The following is a 24,139-nucleotide window of genomic DNA, read 5'->3' on the forward strand; positions in this document are numbered from 1 at the left end:
CAGTCATGAAGTCACTTTGCAAAAGATGCTGCCCCAACAGGCTGAGATTCAGTGGCAGGTAAATCGAGTCAAGTCCATCTGGTGGATCAAACATGCAGATAAAACATGCCAACGCACCCTGCCTTCCTGGAACTTACGTGTGCTCGGTGTAGAGAGTTGGCAAGTTATGCTTGGATGACTCGATCACTTTGCCGTTCCTCATCCAGTAGTGGCCTTTGACTGTGGACGGGGGGTCGGTCAGTTTGCATGAGAGGACAGCAGAGGTCTGGTTGTATACCTCCATAGGTTCAGCTTCAATTAAGGGATCTGTAGATGCACATAAAGTGAATATATTAAAAAGCCATCCTTTGATATAAACACATCAAGTAGGCCTATACACTGACCATTATAGTTTACCATAGTACCATGAGGAAAGGCCAAGTGTAACAAATTATTGTATGTCTTCTCTAATACAGGACATTGCTAAAATAGTTGAGGGTAACTAAAAAAGGCACTAGATACATCTGTGGTTATTTAGGCTAGAGGAATTTATAGGGTTTACTAGACAAATGGCAATCTATTGGAGATTGTCTTGATACCAACATGTTGAGGAGTCACAAACCTCAAGGAGACACTGTCCAGGGCTCGACATTGCTTTTACTATCCTTTAGCCTATACTTCATAGAAAAAAACTGATAAGGTCTAGCCTAGCTGATCAAATGGTATTACTTTCATCAACTATCACATTTCATGCCAAAAACAACACAATATAAAATGGCAGCGCAGAGCTTTCCAAGAAGGGGGCAGATCACACATGGGAAGACACCTAAATGGAGAGCTCGGTCTGAACCAAGAGTCCAAGATGGGAGAGAAGAGGAGTTAGACTGGGAAGTTAATCTAGGAGACCATGCTTGTAAATCAACACAACCAGCAAGGTGAGGTATGGCAGGTTGGTGTTCCACTGACAGAGAAGAGGAACAAATAAGAAGATATTTTGGTTTGGTTTAGGGTAGTGAAATGAACAACTTGTGTCAAATAATACTGGACCACAAGGCAGAAAGATGGCCTATGGCTGAGAAGCATTACAAAGCTGGGTTGGGGTCTTCTGTAGATAATTTAGTACTCCTAAAGAGCCTAAACAGGTCTAAAGAGTGTAAACAACACAGGAGAGTACCAATGTTTGTATCAATTATTACACATTCTAATCATTGGACAGAACAGCAAAATAGAGAATGAAAGCCAACAAGAATCTAAACACTCCATAAACTGACCCCTTAATTTTTTAAAATTTTTTATGATGCAGCCATTTGCAGGTTTCAGACCTTCTAACCAGTATTATCCATATGAAAAATATTTTGCTAATTCATTAATTTAAACAATTCCCTAAGCTTTGACATTGGCCTAGGAAAGAGGCATCAGATTGAGGGTAGTGCTACGGCAGGTAGGACACGTCTAAGGAGAGAGGCTTGGCCATGCATGACAGGAGCTCAGTGAGGGGAGTAGGGGTGAGACAGGGCAGAGGGCAGGAGAGGGTGTGGGACAGGAGCTGGACCACTTTCTGGTCTCTCTACAGGGAGACGCTGCCTGGCTGTACACAGGGCCTCCCACCACCAGCACTCACATTCAAACACTATAACGTTAGCCTGTGAGGGGATCCACTTGACTTTGGGTGCCTTCTTCAGCTCGTTGCGGTAAGGATCGTTGTTAGCGCGGCACTCTTACGTGCCAGTCATTGAGCGTGAGGTTTAAGAGGTGAATGGAGCTGGATGTAGGTGGCGTTGAGGCCGACACGGTCCTCCCGCACCCCATAAAACAGCTGGGTCATGGTCTCGTGCTCCTCGCCCTCTATGAACCACCACTGCACCTCGGGTTCCCCGTCACCTCACAGAGCAGCTCTGCACTGTCCTCTATCCGCTTCATCTGGAACAGGGTCGACTTGATAAAGCCGGCTGAACAGGCCATTATGGGGGAGGGGTGGATTGATTTGAGTATTAAATTGATGGATTAGGTTGGGATTGGTGTGAGCACATCAGTCAATTCAACGAGATGATAGTAAGGCAGAAAGAAAGAAACAGAAGAGGTTAATAGGACACATGAATAAGAGAAGGAAGAGTTTGAGCATCATAATTTTAACCAAATGATTTCATGCCAAATTGATGCAAACAAATTGGTGCACAAATTTTGAGAGCAACTTTTTGTGCTTCGAAACACTTCTGGAATCTTTTATTTCAGCACATGAAATATGGGACCAACACTTTACATGTTGAGTTTATATTTTTGTTAAGCGTATAATTGAAATTTCTATGTGATTTTGGTCAGGTTGCCCAAAATATGACATATGCCGCTTTAACAGAACATGCAACTCCTGTAATGAAGAAGTCAATAAAATGTAATTGTCAAACACTTGCCAAAATGCAATTAGCAAGAAAACACCATTCTAAACAGAGCAACTGATGCGAGCGGTAGATGACAGAGAGGAAAATCTCAGTTACAAACTTAGAGGGGGAAACTAAAGACAACAACTAGGATGGGTTGCTAATATGAATAGTGTTGTGCCTTTGGCTTCTGGACAATGAAATAAAGTTGATATGAAAACCAATAGAACAGGAGAGAAAGGGCATATGAGGAAGTCTTTCATAGGCAGTGCGTGTGGGAAAAGGCCTAGCTGATTATTGAGTTGCGGCTGTCGGTGAAAAAGCATCTATAATGTGTGAAGATAATGAGTATAATTTTAAAAAAGAGACAAGGGAAGGGATGTGTTGCGAAGATAACCTGTAGGCACATCTCTCTCCAGAATGCAATCGGTCTGCTTATGAAAACGTTTGTAGTGTCCGAACAAACTATGTCCACTCTATGGAAACGTGAGACTCACAAGAACATGTCGGTGATTTTGCTCTACGTCCCCCACAAGTGTCACGCGACTCGTCTGTAGTCGGTACCGCCGATCTGCCAATTTCTGTATGTAGCGTCCAAACAGTTTGGGCTAAACACTAATATAACCTCCCCTAAGGAAAGGTGAGTCTCTCACGTACACTACATTACCAAAAGTATGTGGACACCTGCTTGTCGAACATCTCATTCCAAAATCATGGGAATTAATATGGAGTTGGTCCCCCCCGTTGCTGTTATAACAGCCTCCACTCTTCTGGGAAGGTTATCCACTAGATGTTGGAACATTGCTGCAGGGACTTGCTTCCATTCAGCCACAAGAACATTAGTGAGATCGGGCACTGATGTTTTGGGTGATTAGGCCCGGCTCACAGTCTGCGTTCCAATTCATCCCAAAGGTGTTTGATGGAGTTGAGGTCAGGGCTCTGTGCAATCAAGTTCTTCCACACCGATCTCGACAAACCATTTCTGTATGGACCTCGCTTTGTGCATGGGGGCATTGCATGGGGGCATTCACACAGACTAATCTACCGTATCTACAGATGCAGAAGAACTAGACAAATGCAATAGTACAACTCAAAAGTCTGTAGCAAACACACAATGTTTAAAGGGATTTAGAAGTCCAAAAAGTGCTGGTGTTACAGTGGGACTCATTGTGTTAAGGCAATTTAATTTTCTTGCAGTCTCAAGGGTTCTTGCTTGTTTGAAACGTTTTATATAATACATGTAAATACATTGGTATTGTAACCATACACATATAATATTTGTTGTGAATTTAATTGGGATATTTGGTATTTGTATTTATTAGGGATCCCCATCTTCCTGGGGTCCAAACACATTAAAGCAATTACATATAAAACTAAATATAAAACAGTACATCATAACATTATTACACCACTATGTTGTACCACATTTAAATAATTGTGCTATTTATCTCCATTGAAAGGTTGACATATGGAGGTAAAACATCATCTTACTTTCTTCCATCCTCTAAACTAGACATGTATGACACAGCAGCTAACCTCCCAATGACTCAAGTTGGCAAACTGGTCTACAACAGTTTAATTAAAATATCGCAGTTAACAAGCCAGAAGCACAGGCAGAACTTTGACTCGCAAAAAACTAGCTGAGACTTCAAACATGAAAGATTACAGCCTTGGTAGACAACTGGTTAGTCTGCTCATTTACACACTCAACAAAACATTTGCTGGTTTATGAAGAACTTAACAAAGGCAACTCCATTGGCTGGTGGTGGTCATGGTGGGGGATCTAGTCAAAAACTTGCAAGCGAGCTGGTAAATACTGGTAGTAACTAAATATTGACACTTGCCTTTTTAAAATGAGACCTACACGTCACTGATTTTAGTTCTGACAAACGAGACATCTAATAATACTTAACAGTTAGCTACTTGCAAAATTAAACGTTAGCCAACTATTTCAGTTAGCTAGCGTTACCTACAAGTCACTGGTTTTTAGGTATCACTAACGTTACATGTGTATATATTCACTAGCTACTTTGTATAACTAATATAGTATGAATATTGATGCAAAGCATCACATCTTTGTCAGAACTATATCTTATTTACATAGTTAACGTTGCCAGGCTAAAACAAGTAAAATTATCAATCAATCAATCATGTTCTGTGCCTGGATTGTGCTTCCTAGGTGCCTAACGTTAGCTACTTTGCTTTTTTTCTACATTTAACGTTATAGCGATTGATTTTGTTTTAGGTGGACTGTTTGGAAAACACATGGCGTTGAACTGTAACGTTAAATCAACAATTGAAAACCGCTAACGTTAGCCAGTTCGCACCCTCTATACAGTAACGTTAACGTTACCTAGCGAACGTTAAATATCTTACCTGTCTGGGCATTGGCTCGGTTCAAGCACAATAGGAGGGCACTTAAACCCCACAGCACCTTCATTTTTTTTAGTCTGTCACAGATATACTGTCAATTACACTATTTTTGAAATATATGATCTTATCTCGACTCCCTTGTTACACCATCGACGAGTTAGTCGTCGTCTTCTAGTTGTTCCTCACGTCGTGAACTAGCAGGTACTTGCATGTCACGCTCTGTGCGAAAAAAAAACTCTGACGTGAACAGGCAAAAGCAGAAAGGGAGATACCTAGTCAGTTGTACAACTGAATTCCTTTAACTGAAATTGTGTTTTCGGCATTAACCCAAGCCCTCTGAACACGGGCGAACTGAAAAAATAATTCAAGCCGGAAATTTGACTCCATCCCAGGCCACCCAAACCAACAGACCGCTAATTTTGTAGGCTAACCCTATGTGTTGATGTAACGGGTACCAAACTAGTTATACATTTGGCAACTATGTTCATCTGAGAAGAAAGTTATCCACATTACAAAACACAAACATTTGGGACTGACAAACAAGTAGCCTATCTGAACACTGAGTATGCTTTGGGAGCACCCTCAACAACTCACTAGGAATACACCAATCATAGCACATACAAATGTACAAGGCTGGACACAAAACAATTAGCCTACACTTTTTTTTTAAAGATAGCTCAAATGTTCAAATTATTGTCCTTATATTTATGCATATCAAAAGGTATTAAAAAACTTCACGCACACATTCACTGAACTTGAACATAAGCTAGAACAATGTAAGTAAGTATGATACACTTCTCTTAAAAAAAATGCATATTACAATGTTCACTCACTGGTGTCCATAAAGCAAACAGCACAAAAATAAACACATCTATACACTGAGTCAATGAAATTGGACATTGGCTACATAACTGCAAGTATAATACGAAAGTCCAAAAAAACATGCCTTTGCACAAAAGCTTTAACTCACAGCAAATTGTCTTTCGCCCTTGTCAGCCTCGGAAGAGTCATAGCATAGCTACTTCAGAGTAACCAGTAAATAATTACCACTAGTAAACCAGTAGGGGGCGCAGTAACTCACTGCTCTCTGCCATCTTGTCAATGACGTCATCTTTGTCAAGTCCCGTAAGAATCTCATTCACTGTTGCCATCAAAAGAAACGCTTCAAGGTTCTCTTGAGTTGAGGGAGGTTCTTCGGCGGTTCTTCACAAATTTCAGGGTGGAGAAGGTCATTTCACAAGCCACCTGAGTGATGGATAGGGTGAGGAGGAACTTGTAGCCCAACCAATGATGTGATACGCATCTGTGAGCAGATTGTACTGAGACAGGAGAAGATAGCAGCATATCGGGCAGTTTTTACATGTGGAACAACTTCTGCTCACCAACTCCACTTTCATCAGGATCCTCAAAGCCTTCCCCCGATTCATCACTGGCAGCGGCGGCCCTGGTGTTGTACTCCTCCAATGTGGACTCTTTCAGTCTTTCCCACTGTTGTGCAAGGCTGATCAGTTCAGCCTGCAATGCCTCAACAGTGGCATGTTCATCAAATTCCAGTAAGCATTTTCTGAGCTCCTTCATGGCTGTCTTTGGGCAGGAGACATCTGTACACAGCACTGCATTTGCTGCATAACAGCGGTGAATACTTTCAACAACAGTGTCCAGTACCACATTGTGGATCTTGATTTTGTAATCCATGTCTGCACTAGCAATGGGCTCGTCTTCTGCCAACTCACCTGGTTCTCTTCTTTTTTTTGTTCTCTTCTCTGGGAGAGCTGTCTGAGCTTCGGCATCACAGTCCTGCTGCTCCTCCAGAATGCCATTGGCCCACTCAACAAAGTCGTCTGCTGCCCTCTTCACACCCTCAGTCTCGGGCACACTTTCTCAGGTTATCCTCCGTTCCCGTCACCAAATGCTGTGCTGTTACGATATCCATGCCACTTGTTTGCAAGTATTTAGAGAGAGGGAACATCTACTCAAAAATTCGGAGAAAAACCTCAGCTGTAAGTATGGTTTCATAGGAGAGCATCCTTGTACCCTTGGGCCTTGCTTCGGATGGCAGGTTTTATGGTCATATCCTTTTCAATTCTTTCCATAGTGATGACCACATCAAGCGTTCGGTCAGGCTTTGAAAAGCTTCCAAATACTTCCCTCAAGGCCTCGTCTTTTGCCCAACAGCGTGTTTCACCAATTACATAAAGCCGTCTGTGTCTCCTGTCCTCACTTGTTTCCTCCCATAGCTTCATGCGCTTGTAGGAATCTCGAACGAACACTGCAATGTCATTCAGTAGTGAGAAAAGGAATTCACTTGCCACAACAACCCCAGTGGTGTCAGTTAGCACAAGGTTGAGGACATGTGAGTAACACCATATGTGTACTTCGTTAGAAGACTCTCCTGTGAGCAATGCAGAGAAGCACCTGTATTGTCCCTGCATATTAGCTGCCCCATCTGTTGCATTACCAACACACTGTTTGATACCTATGTCCATCTTCTCAAGGGTCTGTTTCACAAGGTCCACAAAGTACTGTCCTGTCGATAACTCACAGTCAATGACTGCAATGAGTCTCTCGTGGACAACATCAGTGACATAATCGCAGAGCTACTGCACACTGGTCTTTGGATCTTAAATCCTGTGTTGTGTCCATTTGTATTGAGAACATCCCTGCCTTTCTCACTTCAACAGCAATTGTCTGCTGAATCAACATTCTGATGACTTCACTTACTTTATATGCTGTTGTTTTGGACATCATAGTTACCAAGGACCCTCTTCCTTTACTTCCCATCTGCTTCTTGCTCTTCTCAATGCAATCACTAACATGCTCTTGTAGGCAGACATCATATTTGCTTAGCAACAATATAAGCTCAAGAAACTTGCCATGATTGATGGCCATGTTTTCCAAGTTATATGCAGCTTCGTGTCTGTGTCCTCTGTACATTTACCAATAACTTTAACTACATCAATCACACGTTCCATGACCTACCTCCTCTTTCTGACCTGGTCTCGTTGAACTGACATTTACTTATCACTCAGAAGGGTACGGATGGATGTCTGCTTTGCTGGCTCTGAGGAAAAAGGCTTCTGCACTTTCTTTATGGGTCTTGCATCTCTCATGTTCCTATACTCTCTGATGAGCATGTTTCCAGGCCTGCATGCCTCCTTTGACAAATGCACTGGCTGAAGGTTTTGCGAATGCAAGACATACTAAGCAGAACAAGGAGTGAGTTACTTCATTGTATGTCAGCCATTTTCTGTTTGTGCCATCTTTGGAGTGGAATACATAGGGAATGACTCTTTGAAGGGTTTCTTTTGGGTGGTACTGAAAAAAGTCAAAATCCTTGACCTGAGGATGGGCAAAATAATCAAATGGGTTTTCAATGCTTTCCCTGTCCCTTTCTATTTTCCTTGTACTGGCCCCTGAACCTCTCTCTCACTTTCTGCAGATCTGGTTGCTCTACAGAATGACATTAACATTGTAAATAACCTAAACTTAAACTTGTATTACTTGTGCAGTCATCGATTGTATGCCCCCCCGATTACAGTCCTACTGATAATCTCATAAATAAAGCACATATTAATCTAAAATCATAGCCTACATGTTTAGGTTCGTGCTCTTAAATTGTACCTGAAGGTTCCTGCTCTGAGTCTGACTCTGAACTGACCACCATCTCCAGTTCTGCAGGAGCACCTGAAGCTCTAGTGATGCTGCTGCTTCCTTCTCCACCTTTGCAAAGAAAATAGTATTATCATACATCACTATCATTAGTGTAACAGTAGGCTACATTAATACAGCTCTGGGAAAAATTAAGCGTGGTCTCTTAATTTTCCCCCAGAGCTGTATATTATTGTAGTAACTTGTAATGCTGGTACTAATGGCGCTAATGATATTTGTCATTGCCTGTGCTGTGTCACACAGGCTACTGTGTTACGTTCATGGATGTATTGTGGTTACGCCTGTTTTGCTGTACAATGTATGTGCATTTTCCCAGTTTATATGGCATGAGTCATGCAAGCAAGTCCAGTCTAGGTTTACTACGTTTTACTAATTGATGTTGCCTTCAATGTCATATTATGATCGCTATGTTGCACTCATTGCTATGATGTAATTCCTCCACAAAGACCTAAGACGTGCAAACTGTTTAGCCTATTGGCCATTGTGTCACTATTATTAGCCATGTTGGGTTCATGTGTGTGTGTTTTATCTAGTGTTTTTGACTGACCTGGTCCCTTACTGACGAACATGTCGCTTATTTTGCAGCATTTAGCTGCGTCTGTGGCAAGGGCCTTTCTCTTTTTTATTCTTTCCCCCTCTGCTCCACCATTCCTATTCTGACCGCCCATTTCGCTGTGCGATTTGTCTAAAACGTAATCAGTAGAGAAGCAGGTGGACGGACGGTTGCTATGTGCGTCACGGAGAGAGCTGATGTAATTTTTGGCCTGATGTGTGGATTCTCCGTCAACTCATTCCTGCTTGCTATATTATTGCTGGTCAAGTTGACTATTCACCGCAGGCCAAAACGACCCTCAGGCCACCTGGAAATGTCCCGGTGCTCCCGACGGCCAGTCCGCCACTGCCTCTGAATCAGAGAGGTATGGGGGGCTGCCTTAATCGACATCCACGCCTTCAGCGCCCGAGGAACAGTGGGTTAACTGCCTTTCTCAGGTGCAGAACAGTTTCGTTCAGAAACATCTATTTTCCATAATAATACAATGTAGGCAGATGGGGGCTTAAAAACAAACATATTACTCCGAGACAACAATTCAATACAGTTCCAATTTGTAGGCAGTGTTGTCACCTTATATAAAACAAAGCCTTGTTGCATAATGGTATTAACTATTGTTTTAAAGGAATGTAATTGACAATCCTTGTGTCTCCCATACTATCCTATTTAGAACAGTGGCATCTAATTTGCTACCCTGAGGACAAATTGTAAACTCACCAGAGGGTAATACAATGAACTCATTAATGATCAACAACACTGGAAACTGTACACCTGAATTTGGCAAGGTGTTTGAATACGGGAGAATAATTGTTGTGCAGTGATTTCATTTTTTACTTGTGAGGTCAACCGAAGGGCATGTCTTGGAAAAAACATTCAACTACAAATCCAAAGCTTGCAGCATGTTAGGGTCAAATACAGACATATTGATTTGTAATTGATAAGCGTCACCAGCTATGCCTACTTTTGATCAATCCAATGGTGGTACTTATTTTTTTTGTGAGCAGCAACCTACAAAATAATGAACGAGGTCACATAATTCCATAAATCATTTTCAGCTAATCTATTTTAATGTTTAAAGGTCTGTATAATTGGGCTGGGTATAAAACACAGGATCGGTACATTTGCAAGAGTAAGTAGAAGATCAGCAGTGGTGTAAAGTAATTAAGTAAAAATACTTTAAAGTACTACTTAAGTAGTTTTTGGGGGTATCTGTACTTTAGTATTCATATTTTAGACAACTTTTACTTCACAACACTCCTAAAGAAAATAATTTACTTTTTAAAGTAAAAGTACTTGTTACATTTTGACAGGAAAATGGTCCAATTCACACACTTATTAAGAGAACATCCCTGGTCATCCCTACTGCCTCTGATTTGGCGGATTCACTAAACACAAATGCTTCATTTATAAATTGTTGGAGTGTGACCCTGGCTATCCATAAACAAATATAAAAAAATATTGTTCCGTCTGGTTTGCTTAATATAAGGAAGTTGAAATTATTTATACTTTTACTTTTGAGCAATTCCATTTACTTTTGATACTTACGTATATTTAAAACCAAATACTTTTTCACTTTTACTCAAGTAGTACTGTACTGGGTGCCTTTCACTGGAGTACTTTTTTATTAAGGTATCTTTACTTTTAAACTATTGAGGACTTTTTCCAACGCCGAGGATCAGAAATCCTTAATTTCTTGCCACAATTGTATTTTGATCATAACATCAACAAAAACGATCTCAAGCTGTCACTTTCTCCAATGCAATGTAGTATAGGGGCTTTGCCAATAATTCACCAGCTTTCCTCTACAACTTCCATAATCAAGGAACATCGCATGCCCACAAAGAGGAAACATGGTTGTCCGCCATTGTATGAGAATAACATCCATGAGTAAAAGCTTAGTGCAAACCAGAATCGTTGGGACGTCCCTATCCTAAACCATACCTAATCATTTTTGAAATGCCAACTTCAAATGGGGTAATGTCAAGGCTTAGACGTCCAAAAAGGATCCATCCCCTGTGCCTCAGTTGGAAGAGCATGGCATTTGCAACTCCAAGGTTGTGGGTTTGATTCCCACAGGGGACCAGTACAGGAGAAAGAAAAAAATCCATTCATCACAGCAAGTCGCTCTACTAAAATGACAAAACTGAAAATAAAAATCACAGAAACTTTCCTGCTTGCTTTGATGTCACACATTCAACAAACCGGCAGTCCTCCAGCAGTTCCTTGCAAAAGTATTCATCCCCCTTGGCATTTTTCCTATTTTGTTGCATTACAACCTGTAATTTAAATAGATTTTTATTTGGATTTCATGTAACGGACATACACAAAATAGTCCAAATTGGTGAAGTGAAATACAAAAAAATAACTTGTTTCAAGAAAGTCAAAAAAAAAAAAAAAAAAACAGAAAAGTGGTGCGTGCATGTGTATACACCGCCTTTGCTGATGCCCCTAAATAAGATCTGGTGCAACCAATTACCTCAGACGTCACATAGCTAGTTAAATAAAGTCCACCTGTGTGCAATCTAAGTGTCGTATGATCTCAGTATATATACACACCTGTTCTAAAAGGCCCCAAAGTCTGCAACACCACTAAGCAAGCAGCATCATGAAGACCAATGAGCTTTCCAAACAGGTCAGGAACAAAGGAGACGTACAGATCAGGGTGGGGTTATAAAAAAATCAGACACTTCCCACAGAGCACCATTACATCTATTAATAAAAAATATAAAAAATGGAAAGAATATATGGCACCACAACAAACCTGCCAAGAGAGGGCCGCCCACCAAAACTCATAGACAAGGCAAGGAGCGCATTAATCAGAGAGGCAACAGAGACCAAAGATAACGCTGAAGGAGCTGCAAAGCGGAGATTAGAGTATCTGTCTATAGAACTACTTTAAGCCGTACACTCCTTAGAGTTGGGCTTACGGAAGAGTGGCCAGAAAATAAGAAAAAATAAATGTTTGCCAAAAGGCATGTGGGAGACTCCCCAAACATATGGAAGAAGGTACTCTGGTCAGATGAGACTAAAATTGAGCTTTTTGGCCATCAAGAAAACATTATGTATGGTGCAAACCCAACACCTCCCATCACCCCAAGAACACCATCGGCAGGGACTGGGAAGCTGGTCAGAATTGAAGGAATGATGGATGGAGCAAAATACAGGGGGAAAAAAGCAACACTTGAGTGGTTTAAGGGGAAACATTTAAGCGCCTAGTCAAATCCCAGATCTCTGTACACCAGCAGAACCCAACCAACTTGAAGGAGCTGGAGCAGTTTTGCCTTGGAAGAATGGGCAAAGATCCCAGTGATGCACCCTTAAGTTAGTTTTTTTGTATTATTTCTTGTTTGTTTCACCAAAAATATTTTGCATCTTCAAAATGGTAGGCATGTTGTGTAAGTCAAATGATACAAAACCCCCCCAAAAAAATTTAATTCCAGGTTGTAAGGCAAACAAAATAGGAAAAATGCCAAGGGAGTGAATACTTTCGCAAGCCACTGTATATATAGTATAACCTACCAATCAAGTGCTATTGAGGGCACAATCTTACAGTCCAGAAATGAAAGCTATACTATCTATACCAGGCTATGGGCAACTTCATGAGCCACCAAAAAAAATGGAGCTCATGAGGGGACAGTGGCTGGTGGGTCTGCATACCCACAACCATTCTGAAATTGCACCTTGTGTATTCTATTATTCATTTTCTCTGGGAGTAGGACACAGGAGAGCTAAATAGATCATGTGAGACAAGTGACAGACAATTAATCAAATAAATAAATCACAGAAAAGGAATGTCATGTGTGAGCTAGAAAATGGAGGTGATAGTACATGAGTTTTGACTGGATTAGTTTAGCACTCGGCAGCGTTTAAAAAAAATGTGTTCAGAAGTGCCTCCTTAGAGCTCTCAATCATCTCAAAAACTAAACCAGATAGCTTGCTACGGCCCACCACATAATAGCCATTTTGTATTACAGTGGTAGCACCTAAAGATCTTTATTTTCTCATCAGTTCATGTTTTGTTCAGGGTTTTACATGATCTGCAAATCTATATATTTCACTTGTCTACTGTGAATTGTACAAAAACATTGAATTCACTTAGAATAAAAAAATTATTAAAAAATTGAAAAAACCAATTCACTGAAACGTGCTGATTATGTATGATTGAATGAGAAAAGGCTGTTAGAATCTGTCTAGCAGGTTAACTACTGGATCTTTACCTCTGTCGTTACAAAGAGGAATGTAGTAACCTTTGACTTAATCCAGCACCCAAGTCAGTTCTCCAAAAAACACATAGCCAAATGTAGTTTGTTTCTTAATTCAAAGGGCAAAACAATGGTGCACATACAACTTCAGTCAATTAGAAAATTATTGGGGGCTGGTTCATTCAATGTAAAAATACATTGTATGAAGGGTAAACGCTTTTCTGTTTGAGAAAAACACTTCAAATTTGATAGATGTTTCCAATCCATGGAAAAAAATAGCTGCAGAATCCAAACCAAGTACACATCCTATACTCAGCCTCCTTTACTCCTGAAAGTTTTCATTTAAGAACTTTAGCAGTACAAATGTGAATGCTCATAAAACATGTCAAAAAAAATATTTAAAAAAAAACAACTGACTTGGGAGAGATCTTTCTGGTCTTCTCACCCCAGTCCCCCCTCAGAATGCAGGACTAACTGGCTTGTTCTGTTGCATGTTGAGGTTATCCAGAGTGACCCTCCTAATGTTTCTATCCTCCATATCTTCCCCAGGCTAGGGCCGAATCCATCCTTCCACGCAGCAAGAAGCAACATTCCTGAAGGCTTGAGGAGAGCCTCGGGTGGGGCAGAAACATACTGACTTTCCTTTAATTGGATTCCTGCTGGCTCCGGTCCAGTGTGAGGCAGTGATCCAGGTGAGGAGGAGACTGGGTGGTTGCTCCAGCTCCCCTTGACAGGGTGAGACTGGTACCCAACTGGCCGAGGAGGGGCAGTTCACTGGGTTGTGTGGGAAGGGAAATGTTTTTTAGGAGTTGTTGGCCGAGTTCTCATTGCTGGTTGAGCTGGAGGACGGGGGTGCAGAGGAAGAGGCAAAGTTCATCCCTGATAGACCTGGAGGATTCATGGCTGTGTTCAGTCCACTTAAGCTTTTCCTGCACACTGGACATGTGTCGTGCTTTGGAAACACACAGGAGCACAAACACAGAAGACATCATTATATATAATCAATAATCTTCAAGAAGATTTTATTTTCCGGAAAACTCCCAAGATTGTAAGTAGAGCCCACAGTTTTAATTGACAACTTAACTTAAACAGGAGAAACTCTGGTTCAGGAAAAGGTCATCTAGGTCTTGTCAACGATAGCACTAAAAGAAAGGTACATATGAGTGGAAAGGTCTTACCTGTTCAAGCCAGGGTACTATGCAATCATTGTGAAACAAATGATTACATGGAAGTTGCCTAACGTTTTCTCCAGCACTGTAGTCTTCTTTACACACTGGACATTCTAGACCAGAGCCTTAAAACAGAAAAACAAATTCAAGATGGAAATGTGTTCAACAACACCTCCAAAACCTATGACCTACTGATTTCCATAGAAAATGAGCAAGACCACAACAAGTCCAGCGCACAGGGCCTGAGGTGATGCACTTGACTGTGCTGTGTGTGTGTTGATATTCAGGGTCACTTACCTACATGCTCCTGTGTGATTAGGACTGTGGGAAGGCTCATGATTTTGTCCCCATCAGCTGGTGGAGGGCCAGTGTTCTCAAACTGATTTAATAACTATGGGACACACAATTTTTTGTTTGTTTTTATGTATATATTTGATACTGTGTGGATCATGCTAACCAAACAAAGAATGTTTTCACAATCCAAATGCAGGTATTTTGTTGTTGAGTTTGACAGTTAATTTAGAAATGTTTAATAAGGTGAGTGGTAAACAGTCATTACGTACCTGTGTAATGATTGCATCTAGTCCGTTGGCACCCCAGGCGTAATCCATGGGGTTTGAGTGAAGCACGCCCCTATAAATGAAGATAAACAAAAGTCAGCTGTAATACAAACAGTCAGTTGGAAAACTTCTACAAAGTTCACTAGTCCCAAAATACTGGAATGTACTAAATTCATCTCACCAGGGTCCCACACCAATATTTGGCACTGCCGCAGGCGCGATTATTCCATTCACTAGCTGCTGAATGATTCTACAAGAGGACAAAACATTTTGGTTATGCTCTGCATGCATCCAAAAATAAGACCTACTTGCATCATTGCCTACATAGAACATGTTATCAAAGCTCAGAAGAAAAGAGACAAGCCTATCACTGGGTACATTATGTGAATCATGGAACATTTCGAAAGCATGGAACATTGAACTTACCCCTCTAAAGTGGGCACTCCCTCCGGTCTCCCTGCCTGCCTTCTGACGCCATGGCGACCGCGAGGTTGTCTGGCGCCGTATCGCTGCCGTGATGCCATCTCCCGTTCTCGCCGATTCTCGGCGTCGCGGTTGTCCTCTGTTCCCAATCCAGCTCCTCCTAGCCCTGCTCCTCCCAACCCAGCTCCTCCCAGCCCCGCTCCGAAGTCAAAGGAGTCGTCAAAGACACCCATAGCAAACTGGCCGTAACCCGAGGGGAACGTAAATATATTTGAAGGGTCCACATTCTACAAGAAATGGACATTTCACAAACAGATGCATTCATAAATTACTTGGAGTTCTTTCTGTACATACTATTCAATGTTTATAGTCAACAGAAATTCCAACTAGGCCTACGTCAAAAACCAGGTCCGATTTTACAAGTTGTGTTTGTTTGTTTTCTAAGATAACAATATCATGGTAAAGCCTTTGTTTCTCAATATGCAGAGTAAATAAGCTGAGAAACCTCAAATGGATGTTGGTTCTGGTCACCGCTGGAGATGGTGGATGTGGACCCATTTTCACTGCTGTTCAGGAAGAGAAACATAGAAAACAGTTAGCATTTTTGGAGAGGGATTTGATTTAAATGTGTGCGCACACCCTCTTGACCAGAGAGCTGTAATCATAGGTAAAAAGTTATGTGATGCCAAGTGTCAAAATCTAGTGACAAGGTTGCTGACATTTTTATTCAGAATGTCAACAGAATGCTTGCTTTGATGTCACACATTCAACAAACCGTCGGTCCTCCAGCAGTTCCTCGATAAAGCCAGATTCACACCGAGGACATGTGTAATCCTGCAAACAAATATTATAACGCCGTTAAGTGTAATTTACGCATTCACTCTACCACAAAACAGGCTAGCAATCAGCTATTGAATCACTACTACTACATTCAACTGTAGTATCAGTCAAAAGTTTGGACACCTACTCATTCAAGGGTTCATCTTTATTTGAACTATTTTCTACATTGTAGAATAATAGTGAAGAAATCAAAACTATGAAATAACACATGGAATCATGTGGTAACCAAAAGTGTTAAATCAAAATATATTTTAGATTCCTCAAAGAAGCCACCGTTTGCCTTGACAGCTTTGCACATTCTTGGCATTCTCTCAACCAACTTCACCTGGAATGCTTTTCCAACAGTTAATGAGTTCCCACATATGCTGAGCACTTGTTGGCTGCTTTCCTTTACTCTTCAGTCCAACTCATCTCAATTGGGTAGAGGTCAGGTCATCTGATGCAGCACTCCATCACTCTCCTTCTTTGTCAAATAGCCCTTACACAGCCTGGAGGTGTGTTAGGTCATTTTCCTATTGAAAAACAAATGATAGTCCCACTAAGCACAAACCAGATGGGGTGGCGTATCGCTGCAGAATGCTGTGGTAGCCATGCTGGTTACGTGTGCCCTGAATTCTAAATAAATCACAGATAGTGTCACCAGCAAAGCACCCCTACACCATCAAAGCACCCCTACACCATCACACCTCTGCCTCCATGCTTCAGTGAAAACCACACATGCAGAGATCATCCGTTCACCTACTCTGTGTGTCACAAAGACACTGCGGATTGGACCAAAAATCGCAAATTTGGACTGATCAGACAAAAGGACAGATTTCCACCGGTCTAATGTCCATTGCTTGTGTTTCTTGGCCCAAGCAAGTCTCTTCTTATTGGTGTCCTTTAGTAGTGGTTTCTTTGCAACAATTTGACTATGAAGGCGTGATTCACTAAGACTCCTCTGAACAGTTGATGTTGAGATGGATCTGTTACTTGAACTCTGAAGCATTTATTTGGGCTGCAATCTGAGGTGCAGTTAACTTTAATGAACTTATCCTCTGCAGCAGAGGTAACTCTGGGTCTTCCTTTCCTGTGGCGGTCCTCACGGGAGCCAGTTTCATCATAGCACTTGAAGGATTTTGCAACTGTACTTGAAAGGAACTTTCAAAGTTCTTGAAATGTTCCTTATTGACTGACCTTCATGTCTTAAAGTAATGATATTATTATATTATTATTATTAATGATGCACTGTTTCTCTTTGCTTATTAGAGCTGTTCTTGCCATAATATGGACTTAGTATTTTACCAAATAGGGCAGTCTTCTGTATACCTACCTTGTCCCAACACAACTGATTGGCTCAAACGCATTAAGGAAAGAAATTCCACAAATTAACAAGGCACACCTGTTAATTAAATATGTTATCTCTGCTACCGCACGGCAAGCAATACCGTAGCGCCAAGTCTAGGTCCAAGAGGCTTCTAAACAGCTTTTACCCAAGCCATAAGACTCCTGAACAGCTAATCAAATGGCTACCCAGACTATTTTAATTGCCCCCCCCTCACTCTCTTCTACGCTGCTGCTACTCTCGGTTATTATCTATGCATAGTCACTTTAATAACTCTACCTACATGTACATATTACCTCAATTACATTGACACCGGTACCCCCGCACATTCAATAACTCTTCTTGAACTGCACTGTTGGTTAAGGGCATGTAAGTAAGCATTTAACGGTAAAGTCTACACTTGTTGTATTCGGCGCATGTGACAAATAAAATTTGATTTGGAATTGAAATGTATTCTAGGTGACAAACTCATGAAGCTGGTTGACAGAATTCCAAGAGTGTTCAAAGCTGTCATCAAGGTAAAGGGTGGCTCGTTTGAAGAATCTCAAATATATTTGGATTTGTTTAACACTTCTTTGGTTACTACATGATTCTATGTGTTATTTTATAGTTTTGATGTCCTCACTATTATTCTACAATGTAGAAAATATTAAAAATAAAGAAAAACTCTTGAATGAGTAGGTGTCCAACCTTTTGACTGGCACTATATGTGTGGCCAACACGAGAGAAAAAATTGACAAAAAGGAGATAACCCAATTGAACTACACTGTTAAGAACAGTCAAGAAGGAAGGAGTTGAATTGTGTTCAGGATTTAATTCAGTGTCCATTGCCAGCAAACTGTGGAAAGCCTACTGATTAACATGTTTCATTGTGAGAGACACCTTTAGTATTCTATGACAGATAATTCCAGCACCTGACTGCTATGCTGGTGTGACTTACTGAATGGTGCACACACACACACACACACACACACACACACACACACACACACACACACACACACACACACACACACACACACACACACAAAGAATGCACTGTGCCATTGTCACTGTGACTAAAATATAACACTAGACACAATATTTTAGGTTTAGCATTGGAATCTGCCAACAACCTCTCTCCTCTACATGTCTATGCTTTCTACAGAAAACATAAATGCCATCATCATGGAAATATTACAATAAATTGTTCCTTGAAGATGCAGAAAAATAAACATATCATATGACTAACGTCAGCGAACTACAAATCTCCCTCTGCTTTAGCTGATCTGAAGCCTACAGGATGTTTGGTTACTGAATGGAGTCCTTTATACATCATTTATTGCTAATCTGGATGCACGTGCCATTGCCAAGCATTGCTGATATCACAGGCAGTTCAGATGCATTCCTTGGCTAAGACTGTTTGTCCCATGTGTTGTCAAGATTTCTAGGCAGCTAGCTATGTTGTTCCCATTTATATCTTGCACAGATTAGTAATGAGCCGTGAGTATACAATAATTGCTGTCAAGATAATTTCATGCCCTAGCTATAAATCAAGCTGGTTAACGTTAGCACGCGCACACAACCATAATAACTAGCTAGCTAACGTTAACTACAAACGACGCAACACAATACAGGATAGCTAGCTTGGCTGATAAGCACATCAGATGCGGTTAGTTAGCTAGCGAGCTAATCAGTCTCTGATTTTACAAGCTTTCTATTTTAAAATATGAGCGAACTAGACTAGTTCTCGTTAGCTGGCTAACAGTCAGATGCAAGAAGTTGAAAATATGGTTAGCTTAGCTCAATGACTGTATGATGGGGTTTAGCTAGCCAGCTAGCTAGAATTGTTATGGACTCGTTCAAACGTACAAGACCAACAATAATTTAGCTACTCTCCTCGACTAATTGTCTTTCGCTTCTTGTCAACGTTACTTACGGGGAGACGAGGGCTGATCTCTTCCGAACATCTGTGACAGAAAAACCGGCTGGGCCATGGAGGTGCTTCCGCCATTTTTTTGGTTCTCTGTTGAAGGATTCAGTTGGAGGGTCGTCACTAGTTACCACAGCCACAAAGTCATAATTATGAATAAACCCAGACTATTTCTACAATTATCTTCTTAAAATCTGATTTTAAACCTAACATTAACCACACTGCTAAACGTATTTCCAAGGCTAATCTTAAATTAAGACCAAAAAGCAAATGTGTTTTTCATACATGTTTACGATATAGCCAAAGTTAGTACAGTATGATTCTCCAATAGAAATCCCAAATCCCACTGGTAGACGTTGGCAAGCTAAACTCATGCGTAGAAACACTTAATCGCGTTTAACGGTCGCCTCACCACAAACTGCGCATGTGCAGTCGTCAAATCAAAGGCACTCCTTTCGATATAAAGTTATTTTTGACAAAAATGAAAACGTGTCAGTTTATCACTTTCACAAGCTTGGAGTAAAAATAAGATCAACTACTTAAGACATTGGGTGTAATCTAGGTTGTGACTTTGGATTTCGAGAAAATGAACAAATAAGGAAGACATTTTGACTTCTCTCATTTACTTATTAAAACCCAAAACCACAGCCTGCTCTGTTTGTTCTGTTTCGCAAGCGTTCCCGGAAGCGTAGCAACGTTGCGCCTCTCAGTTTAGAAACTCTGTGATATAGCCAATTTTGACTTTGTGGCTGTGGTAACTACTGACAACAGTGGAGACAGTACAGAGTAAAGAAGGGGACAATAATGATTCGCTCACTAGAATATACGTAAGGCATATAATGAAATACTTCAAACTCTTCAAATATGTTTCTACATTTATATTATTCCACATATTCAAGCTAGCAAAATAAAAAAAATGCAATCTTGAAGTAGGCCTAAATTAGCATTTTCTCTCACTCATTTTGACAGAGAAGTACATCAGATACAGATAGTTAGCTAGCGAGCTAGTCAGTCTGATTTTACAAGCTGAAAGAACTCGATTTATGGCTAAAATATGACTTGGATGTTTCTTTAACTCATGGGACTAAATTGAGCTATTGTAACCCGACCACATATATCATTTTCTCGTGATTTTTTAAGAAATTAAAATGAGCAAAATACACATTTATAAAGACGTTTGGGGAAAAAAATAAAATGACCAATGTATATTTCACTTTTCTGATGGCAGTTCTATGCGTTATTGCCACATGGTGGTGCTTTTGTGTCCTATATCTATTTACAGATGATCTCCAGCAAATATTGCAGTTCAGCAGGTAAAGTATTCTATTCCTAATTTCTTCATATCAATGTACAAGATTGTGGTACATTTAGTGACCAGTTGAGAACCTATTGGAAATAATCCTTGTGATGCTAAAAGAACCAGGGCGATGAGATCATGCTGGTCTAAATGACCAAATCGCCCTCTAGTATCCTCATGGATGGAATGTTATTAATGTTTTCCATAATTTCCTTATTAATAAACATGGTTTAAAAACAACTATGAAAATATGGTTGTTTCTATGTCAATTCAGAGAATATTCAGACCCCTTGACTTTTTCCACATTTTGTTACTTTACAGCCTTATTCTAAAATTGATTAAATAATTGAATTCCCTCATCAATCTACACACAATACCCCATAATGACAAAGCAAAAACAGGTATATAGACATTTTTGTAAATGTATTGAACATTTTTAAAAAACTGAACTGTCATATTTACATACAGTACCAGTCAAAAGTTTGGACACACCTACTCATTCAAAGGTTTTTCTTTCTTTTTTATTATTTTCGACATTGTAGAATAATAGTGAAGTAATTAAAACTATGAAATAACATGTATGGAATCACGTAGAAACCAAAAAACTAAGACAAATCTAAATATATTTTATATTTGTGATTCTTCAAAGTAGCCACCCTTTGCCTTGATGACAGCTTTTCACACTCTTGGCATTCTCTCAACTAGCTTCACCTGGAATGCTTTTCCAACAGTCTTGAAGGAGTTCCCACATAGCTGAGCACTTGTTGGCTGCTTTTCCTTCACTCTGCGGTCCAACTCATCCCAAACCATCTCAATTGAGTTGAGGACGGGCGATTGTGGAGGCCATGTAAACTGATGCAGCACTCCATCACTCTGCTTCTTGGTCAAATAGCCCCCAAAAAATCCAAGATGGCGTTGCAGTAGGACGTGTGTATTTGTCTTTGTCTTGTTCCCGTGTCTTATCCCGTGTAAATAGCCTGGCTTTTTCGGAAATATCTTAATCTCACTTTCTGTCTACAAACTAAATATACTTTCCTGCAACCCTCATACAATGTGGTACAGAACTGCTATTTTGATTCCTTATAACTGGAACTTCCATCAAGAGCTAGCCAGCTAAATAGCTACTAGTCTTTGTTAGTCATGGCTAGTGGTCTTCACCTTTTTCCCGGTCATCAGCCAGCCTTAGCTCGGACAACACCTGCCAGTCTGCACAGCGCAATATCAACCCAGAGCATATCGAGCTACCAGGTACAACCCTAAATCCATAAACATGGGCACCCTCATAGATATCATCCTGACCAACCTGTCCTCTAAATACACCTCAGTTGTCTTCAACCAGGATCTCAGAGACCACTGCCTCATTTGCCTGCGTCTGACCACCCCTCATCACTGTCAAACTCTCCCTAAAACACTTTAGCAAGCAAGCCTTTCTAATCGACCTAGCCCAGGTATCCTGGAAGGATATTGACCTCATTCCGTTAGTAGAGGATGCCTGGTTATTCTTTAAAAGTGCTTTCCTCATCATCTTAAATAAGCATGCCCCATTCAATAAATTTAGAACTAAGAACAGATATAGCCATTGGTTTACTCCAGACTTGACCGACCTTGAACAGCACAAAAACATCCTGTGGCGTACTGCATTAGCATCTAACTGCAACTTTTCAGAGAATTTAGGAACCAATATACAAAAAGTTCTGGGGCACTGTAAAGTCCATGGGTATTAAGAGCACCTCCTCCCAGCTGCCCACTGTACTGAGGCTAGGAAACACAGTCACCGCCTGATAAATCATGGTGTGTCAGTGACCTTCCACATCTCTCCAGCCTTGAAAGACCAGTTTCCAGATAAATGGGCCTTCACTGCGACTCGCCTTGGGCTAGCAGACCATTCTTATCCAGTGACCAGCCTTCAGAAGAGGTTCAAGCACTTGGTTGGTCTCCCCCTACAGCCGTTCATAAACGGCAAGCCTCTAGAACTCATTGGTGCAGATCATCCTCATTTGATTACCCCCATTGAACCAGTGAGGTTGGGTCCTCCGTGCGGGCCAGCAGCTGTCTGGACCAGACTTGGATGAATGCTTCAGAGTCCAGCTAGGTTGGTGGAGCAACACCTCCGGCCACAGCAATATTTAGTGACGTCCATCATCCATACTGTCAATACCTTTCCGGAATAAGGAAGAGATGACCCGGTTGAGGAAGGACCAGGAATCCATCAACCTGCTCGAGACCAAGACTGCATGCATAGAGGTAGACAAAGTGTTTCGCTACGCCAACCCGCTACTGCCAAGCCCCTAAGGAAGCGGTGATGCAAAGGCTTAGAAGAATGGAGAGACGGCTTGCTAAGGATCCAGAGAGAGCTGCAGCCGACAGTGCTGAGATACAGAAGCTGGTGCAGGCAGGCTCAGTTAAGAAGTCAAGCTCTGACATGCTCACTCAAGAAGGAGAATGGTGGTAAATCCCCCACCACATGGTGAGTCACAATGGCAAGAATCGCACCGTATTCAACTGCTCCTACCAGTTCCAGGGTCTCAACCTGAATGAGTCCCTGCTGCCAGAACATACCTTGGGTGCGCCACCCCTGCGAGTACTGTTGCGATTCCGCAAGCATGCCGTCAGGATCAGTGGCGATATCAAGGCAATGTTTCATCAGGTCCGGCCCTTCCTACGGTTTGTGTGGTGCGACATGAAGAGAGAAGAGCACCCTGATGTCTTTGAGTGGCAGGTGCCGCCCTTTGGCACTAGATGCAGCCCATGATGCGCAATCTTTGCCCTCCAGAGGCATGTCACAGAAAATAGCGAGCCTAGCGAAGATATTCGGTTCTCTGTAGAGGTGCTTCTACATTGACACCTACTCCCAGAGCGTGCCAACACCGGCAGAAGCCAGACAGCTAGTGGACAAGCAACGAGGGCTCCTGGCATCTGGAGGGTTCGAGCTACACCAGTGGACCAGCAACATGCCAAGCATCATCAATCACCTACCAAAGGAGGCCAGATCAGATAACCTCGAGCTTTCGTTTGCCCAAGAGAAAGAAGATTCACCTGAGTCTACCCTAGGCCTCAGCTGGCACTGCATGTCAGACACCTTGGGGTACACGCATTGAGCCGTGGACTACGGAGTGCCGATCATTTGGTTTGTGTACAAGGTTCTCGCCAGCCAGTACGACGCCCTTGGGTTCATTCTGCAGTACACCACCCGAGCCAAAGTGTTGGTCCAGCGCCTCTGGGATAAACATTGGGACTGGAATGACCCTTTTCACACTCAAGATCTTCTTCAGGCTTTGAACATTTGGGAAGGAGAGGTACAGATCTTGCCATGCATCACCCTGCCTAGGTGCTATGTACCTGCAGATGTCTACCAGTCAAGTGTCACCAGAGAGGTCCATGTTCTGAGACCCATCAGAGAATGCCTACGGGTCTGTCGCATACTTGAGGACAGAGATAGTCAGAACAAGACCTACCTGTCATTCCT

General features: G+C 41.5%; 2 protein-coding genes across 4 annotated transcripts in view; both read right to left on the bottom strand.

Moving 5' to 3' along the window:
• LOC118401381 (basigin-like) overlaps positions 1–8,477 on the bottom strand; it is an 11,492-nt gene extending 3,015 nt beyond the window's left edge. Inside the window, exons 1-2 of one of the 3 annotated variants that reach the window (XM_052475060.1) lie at positions 8,349–8,477; positions 138–306 (exon numbers count right to left, since the gene is read on the bottom strand). In XM_052475060.1, coding sequence (XP_052331020.1) covers positions 138–306; positions 8,349–8,391 — 212 coding nt within the window. In that variant the 5' untranslated portion in view covers positions 8,392–8,477. Of the gene's footprint in view, positions 1–137; positions 307–4,730; positions 4,974–5,697; positions 6,197–8,348 lie in introns of those variants that run through there. The other 2 variants (XM_052475061.1, XM_052475059.1) reach the window with 2 other exon arrangements.
• A 2,863-nt stretch (positions 8,478–11,340) lies between these two features.
• LOC118401382 (E3 ubiquitin-protein ligase RNF126-like) lies at positions 11,341–19,800 on the bottom strand. The gene is made up of 10 exons (XM_035798842.2): positions 19,662–19,800; positions 19,383–19,469; positions 16,076–16,134; positions 15,806–15,866; positions 15,304–15,587; positions 15,059–15,127; positions 14,881–14,950; positions 14,615–14,708; positions 14,327–14,442; positions 11,341–14,100 (listed from the first exon to the last, which is right to left on the bottom strand). The coding sequence occupies exons 2-10, from the start codon at positions 19,455–19,457 to the stop codon at positions 13,951–13,953; spliced, it is 978 nt and encodes a 325-aa protein (XP_035654735.1). The 5' UTR covers positions 19,458–19,469; positions 19,662–19,800; the 3' UTR covers positions 11,341–13,950.
• Between the last annotated feature and the right edge of the window lie 4,339 nt (positions 19,801–24,139).

This window comes from Oncorhynchus keta, chromosome 22 (genome assembly GCF_023373465.1).
Source record: "Oncorhynchus keta strain PuntledgeMale-10-30-2019 chromosome 22, Oket_V2, whole genome shotgun sequence".
NCBI lineage: Eukaryota > Metazoa > Chordata > Actinopteri > Salmoniformes > Salmonidae > Oncorhynchus > Oncorhynchus keta.